Raw genomic sequence first — 6,311 nt, forward strand, 5'->3', positions numbered from 1 at the left:
AAAAAAAATATATATATATATATATATGAAATTTTATTTCAATTGGAATATTAATATTTTAATAGAAAATATGTTATATAGATTTTTACAAAATCTCATAAGTTTAGCTCATTGGTGTATTAAAATGTTATCTTGGTGACCCAATAATAATACCGCTCTTTGCATGGGCTGAATAATGGGCCAAGATACGGGCCCAAATAAAAGCATGCCCATAATAGAATCGAGTTATTGGGCTCAAACTAGAAAAAGCCCACAACAAGCGCGCCATTGGGCTGAATAATGGGCCAAGATACGGGCCCAAATAAAAGTATACCCATAATAGAATCGAGTTATTGGGCTCAAACTAGAAAAAGCCCACAACAAGCGCGCCATGGCGCCACGAAGCAAACGCGGAGTAGAAACCAATTCTTGCCCTAGTGTTTGTGTTCTTCCATGAACACGGAATGATGCTTTTTCTGAAACAGAAATAATGGCCAGTTATGCGGAAGCTATTAGTGCAATGAGGCTGCGGATTCAACTTCATCGGCAGCTTTCTTTTCAGTTCATAGGTTCCGTCGTGCCGGAAAATGATAAGGTTCTTTCCGACATCAATTCATCGCTTATATTCGTGTCTACTTCTTCGGAAGTCGATTCACGTATCTGGAATTCTTCAATGGAAGTTCCGGGACGAATTGAAGCTGAACCAATCGGATTTGGTTGATCGAATCTCTCGTCTTCTAGTTCTTCGACGAGTCGATGCCCTCGCCAAGCTCTCCTTTAGTTTTTCCGATGATTTGATGGATTCAATGCTTCGCAATCTCAGATTAAACCCTTATGCTTGCTTGGAGTTCTTTAAATTGGCTTCTAGTCAACAAAAATTCAGACCGAATATCAATTCCTATTGCAAGATTGTTCACATACTATCACGGGCCCGAATGCATGAAGAGGCTAGGGTGTACTTGAATGAACTTGTGGTTCTATGCAAGAACAATTACACCGCGTGTGTAGTATGGGACGAGCTTGTGAGGGTTTATAAAGAATTTTCGTTTTCTCCTACGGTTTTTGATATGATTTTGAAGGTTTATGCCGAGAAGGGAATGACAAAATTTGCACTGCGAGTGTTTGACAATATGGGGAAGTGTGGTCGTGTTCCAAGTTTGAGGTCCTGCAATAGTTTGTTGAGTAATTTGGTCGAAAATGGAGAAACATCCAGGGCTCTGCTTGTTTATGAACAAATGATTGCATTAGGCGTCCTTCCTGATATTTTTAGTTACACAATAATGGTGAATGCATACTGTAAGGAAGGAAGAGTGGATGAAGCGTTCGAATTTGTGAAAGAATTGGAGAGGTCATGTTGCGAACCGAATGTAGTAACTTACAATAGTTTGATTGATGGATATGTCAGTCAAGGAGATGTTTTCACGGCGAAAAAGGTGTTGAAGTTAATGTCTGAAAGGGGCGTCTCTGAAAATTCCATAACATATACTTTGTTGATAAAAGGTTATTGCAAGAGAGGTCAGATGGAGCATGCTGAGAAGCTAATCAGGTACATGGAGGATAAAGAATTGTTTGTTGATGAGCATGTTTACGGAGTTTTAATTCATGCATATAGTAGTGCTGGTAGAATGGACGATGCTCTTAGACTAAGGGATGCAATGTTGAAAGTAGGCTTAAAAATGAATACTGTAGTTTGCAACTCAATTATTAATGGGTTTTGTAAGCTTGGTCATGTTAAAAAAGCAGCAGAACTGTTGGTTGGTATGAAAGATTGGGACTTGAGACCAGATTCTTATAGCTATAACACTCTTCTAGATGGGTTTTGTAGACAAGAAAATTTCAATGAAGCTTTCAAACTTTGTAATGAGATGCACGAAAAAGGAGTTAATTTGACTGCTGTGACTTATAATACGCTTCTCAAGAGTTCTTGCCATGCTGGTTATGCTGACCATGCCCTACAGATTTGGAACTTAATGCAGAAAAGAGGCGTGGCCCCGGATGAGGTTAGTTATGGTACACTTTTAGATGCATTTTTCAAAGTAGGCGCTTTTGATAAAGCTATGATGATGTGGAGGGTCGTATTGTCGAGGGGTTTTGCAAGGAGTACAACTCTTTATAATACCATGATCAATGGCTTTTGTAAGATGGGGAAACTAATGGAAGCACAAGAGATTTTTCTTATGATGAAGGAACTAGGCTGTCCATCTGATGGAATAACATATAGAACTTTAATTGATGGATATTGTAAAGTTGGAAATATGGTAGAAGCCTTAAAATTGAAGAACATGGTTGAACGAGAGGGAATCGGCGTTTCCATTGAAATGTACAATTCTCTTATTACTGGTGTTTTCAAATCTGAAGAATTACACAAATTGAGTGGTCTTCTAGCTGAGATGGCGGACCGGGATCTATCTCCCAATGTCGTAACTTATGGCTCACTTATAGCAGGTTGGTGTGACAAAGGAATGATGGACAAAGCATATAGTGCATACTTTGAGATGATCAACAAAGGGATTGCACCAAATATTATTATTGGCAGCAAAATTGTCAGTAGTCTATATCGACTTGGTAAGATCGACGAAGCAAGTTTGATTTTGCATCAAATGGCAGATATTGATCCTGTTGTAGGTCGTTCATGTTCTATGGAATTGACCAAGTCTGGTCCAAGACATCTTCAAACACAGAAAATTATGGATTCTTTTGGCTCAAATGCCACGAGCATCCCTCTGTCAAACAATATCATATATAATGTTGCAATTGCAGGGATATGCAAATCTAAGAAGGTCGATGATGTTAGAAGAATCTTGTCCGATCTGTTACTTCGAGGCTTTCATCCCGATAATTACACATTTTGTTCCCTAATCCATTCATGTTCTGTTGCTGGTAAAGTCGATGAGGCCTTTTGTTTAAGAGATGACATGATAAAGGCAGGTCTTGTCCCTAATATTTATGTGTATAATGCTCTTATAAATGGTTTATGCAAGTCGGGTAATCTCGATCGAGCTCTGAGCCTATTCCGTAAACTCCCACAGAAGGGCTTATCACCCACTGTAGTTACATACAATACTCTGATTGATGGATATTGCAAGGCTGGTAGAACAATTGAGGCTTTTAAACTGAAGGAAAGAATGACTGAAGAAGGCATTTCTCCCTCATCTGTGACCTATTCCACCTTGATACACGGGCTCTGTAAGCGAGGGGATATTGAGCAATCTGTGGGGCTTTTGAATGAAATAATCAAGGCAGGTAAGGACTCGAGCACAATGGATTCACTTCTGGTTCGAGTTTACGTCAAATGGAGAGACAAGCAGAAGACATCAGAATCGAACGGCTTAACCGATGTCCAATCCATGGCGCTACATCGAGCTTGAGTCGAGAACGACATGATGGAAAATTGAGAAATCTTTGTAATGTATACTGTAATTCTCTAACCTCGGATCATTTTAAAGATTTTCAGAATGTAAAGAGAGAAAGAATCACATTCTTTTACAGTTTGCTTTCAGTCTCAGTTTAATTCACAATTCTTTGGGGCCATTTCCATCGTCGGTTCTTGTCCAATAATTGATCATATTGTATGGCAGCTCATGGTTGTATAACCCTTCAGCAGGCGTGCTTAGTTCAATGGTAATAGACATGTACCGTCTCGACGCTAACTTTCTTCGGCAACACAACCTATAGTATTATCATACCCTACTTGTTTGGTATGATATTTTTAATATTTTAACTTAGTATTATCATACCCTACTTGTTTGGTATGATATTTTTAATATTTTAACTTAGTCGCACTCCATAACATAATATTTTAACTTGAATATTTGATTTTTTTTTTTAAAGTATGATTTTTTTAAAGTATTTCAAACATGTTATTAAGAATTATCGAATTATTCTTACAATTATTTTGTTAAATTACTTTTTTTTTTTTAATTTTTTATGGAGGAGTAAATTGAGAATTGGGCGTTATCAAGTATTTAAGGACAATATAGTCAATTCACACACATTATCCCCTTTCACCTGCTCACCAGTCTCTCTACATCCACCGCAGTTTCAATTTTTGGAAGAAGCTACCTTCGTTCTGGATAGAGCACGAAAATGGCTACTTCTGTGTCCTCCCTCGCTTTCTCTCTCTCTTCTCTCTCGTTTTCTTCCCAAGTATCACAGATGCCAAACTCTCTGTCCTTTCCACGCTCAAAATCTCTTGTAATTTCCCACCCGAAATCCAATTCCCCACTCGTGGTATCTGCCTCCGCCACTTCCGCAGTGGAGACGGCGGAGCTTAAGAACTATGTGAAATCGAGGCTCCCTGGTGGCTTCGCTGCGCAAACGCTGATTGGCACTGGCCGCCGGAAATCTGCCGTTGCTCGCGTTGTTCTCCAAGAAGGCACTGGCAAAGTTATTATTAATTACCGCGACGCTAAGGTCTTCTATCTTTTCCCTTATTCGTGTACTTGCGTTTGGTTTCATCCATTTTAGCTTTACTATTTTTGGCAGTGGATGTTCTTTGGACGATTTAGGGTTGTTGTTTCTTCTGCTGGATTCGACTAGGTTCGTTTAATGGTAATGCGAATGTTTTTTTTTGGATTAAACCGAAGATTGTAACTATAGGATCGTGATTTCTGTCTTTGATGCGCAAATTCTTGAACCATCTAGAGATGGAAGTGATTATTCAGTGTCTTTTCACTGGCCTTATAATTGATCTGCAGCAATTATTGTATTGAATTGAGATTGTGGAATAAACTTCGAACAACATTATCTACATTCTGGAGCATGTAAGTCTCTTAACGAGTAATTAAATTCTAAGCTTTCGGTACTTCATCTCATATGTTGAACATGGATTAGATTCCATTGCTTGCTGCCAAATTCAAAGGGATTGTGGAATAAGTGTTTTCATCAGTCACAAGTTGAGTTTGAGTTTCCAGTGGAATGGTTCTTAATGCTAAAAGGCATGTCTATTAGGGGGATCGAGTAGTTCATTTATTCTTTCTCAGTGGATTTGGGAGTGAAAATGTGCTTTTGTTCTTCCACTTCCATCACATGTGGGAATCTTTACTTTCTGATGATGTTAGATCACATTGCAAATCCTTGGTTTGCCAGCGTTCATTTACATCTGTGCTCTAATATGTAAAGATATTGAGAAAATTTAGTGACCAAGTGTGTTTCATTTCTTGTTAGGATGCCATTTTGCCTTGAATGTTTATTGGGTTTTCCTGGTATTGATGCTTGGATAACCCCATTCAAATTATGAGTGTGGTTTAAGTAGAGAGAGTTGTGCTCACCTCTGGGTTGGAATATACAATGTGTTGCAGGAATACCTTCAAGGAAATCCATTGTGGCTTCAATATGTGAAAGTTCCTTTGTTAACTTTGGGATATGAAAGTAGCTACGACGTATTCGTAAAAGCCGAAGGAGGTGGCCTCTCCGGCCAGGCTCAGGCAATCTCCCTTGGCATTGCTCGTGCTCTGCTAAAGGTGAGCGCTGATCACAGATCACCTCTAAAGAAAGAAGGGCTTTTGACAAGGGACTCTAGGGTTGTGGAGAGGAAGAAGGCTGGTCTCAAGAAAGCCCGTAAAGCCCCACAATTCTCCAAGCGTTAAGGTTCCAATTCTTGTCGAATTGTTTTGCATACCCTCTTTTCCTTCATTATTTGTACAACCCAGATGTTATTTTGTACTTACTTTCCTCTCTAATCTAGTGTTATCTTAAAATATTTCTCCATATGAGCTCTAAGCTAGAACGAGGATATGTATTCAAAACGCCACCCATAATTGATCATCATAACTTTTTTTGAACATATTTTTAGTCCATATAAATTTTACCTTTTGGATCTTCATTTTTCTTTACGATTTAGTCTTTGTTAATCTTTTTGAAGTTGGGTTATACATATATTGGATTGGATTTTGAGATCTCCCATCGATTAGAGAGAGAAACGGAACATTTTATATAAATTTTCTTTGAACTCGCCGAAAAGGACCATATCTATTTACGATGGGCTTTGGCTTTTATAAGAGGACAGTATCTATTTGCGATTGACTTTAGCTTTTACAAGAAATTAGAAGTAGTTCTTACCTTTTAGCTTTTACAAGAAATTAGAAGTAGTTCTTACCCTTTTAGCTTTTACAAGAAATTAGAAGTAGTTCTTACCCTAAGTGAGAGCGAGAGACTTAAAAGGAAGGATTTGAACAAATATATAGTATCATATAAATTAATGATTAATTATTATTTTGTAATATCATATAATTTAAAATATATATTACCATTTTACTTCAACAAAAAAAAAAAAAAAAAAAAAAAAAAAAAAAAAAAAAAAAAAAAAAAAAAAAAAAAAAAAAAAAAAAAAA

At 37.6% G+C, this 6,311-nt stretch overlaps 2 protein-coding genes across 2 annotated transcripts; both read left to right on the top strand.

Moving 5' to 3' along the window:
• The first annotated feature begins 420 nt into the window (after positions 1–420).
• LOC111446381 (putative pentatricopeptide repeat-containing protein At1g19290) lies at positions 421–3,561 on the top strand. The gene has a single exon (XM_023085181.1). It carries the CDS (start codon positions 567–569, stop codon positions 3,345–3,347), a length of 2,781 nt encoding a protein of 926 aa, XP_022940949.1. The 5' UTR covers positions 421–566; the 3' UTR covers positions 3,348–3,561.
• Positions 3,562–3,981: 420 nt separating this feature from the next.
• LOC111446382 (30S ribosomal protein S9, chloroplastic) lies at positions 3,982–5,764 on the top strand. The gene is made up of 2 exons (XM_023085182.1): positions 3,982–4,392; positions 5,280–5,764. Exons 1-2 carry the CDS (start codon positions 4,066–4,068, stop codon positions 5,565–5,567), a joined length of 615 nt encoding a protein of 204 aa, XP_022940950.1. The 5' UTR covers positions 3,982–4,065; the 3' UTR covers positions 5,568–5,764.
• The last annotated feature ends 547 nt before the right edge of the window (positions 5,765–6,311 follow it).

Source organism: Cucurbita moschata, unplaced genomic scaffold, assembly GCF_002738365.1.
Source record: "Cucurbita moschata cultivar Rifu unplaced genomic scaffold, Cmos_1.0 Cmo_Scf00008, whole genome shotgun sequence".
NCBI lineage: Eukaryota > Viridiplantae > Streptophyta > Magnoliopsida > Cucurbitales > Cucurbitaceae > Cucurbita > Cucurbita moschata.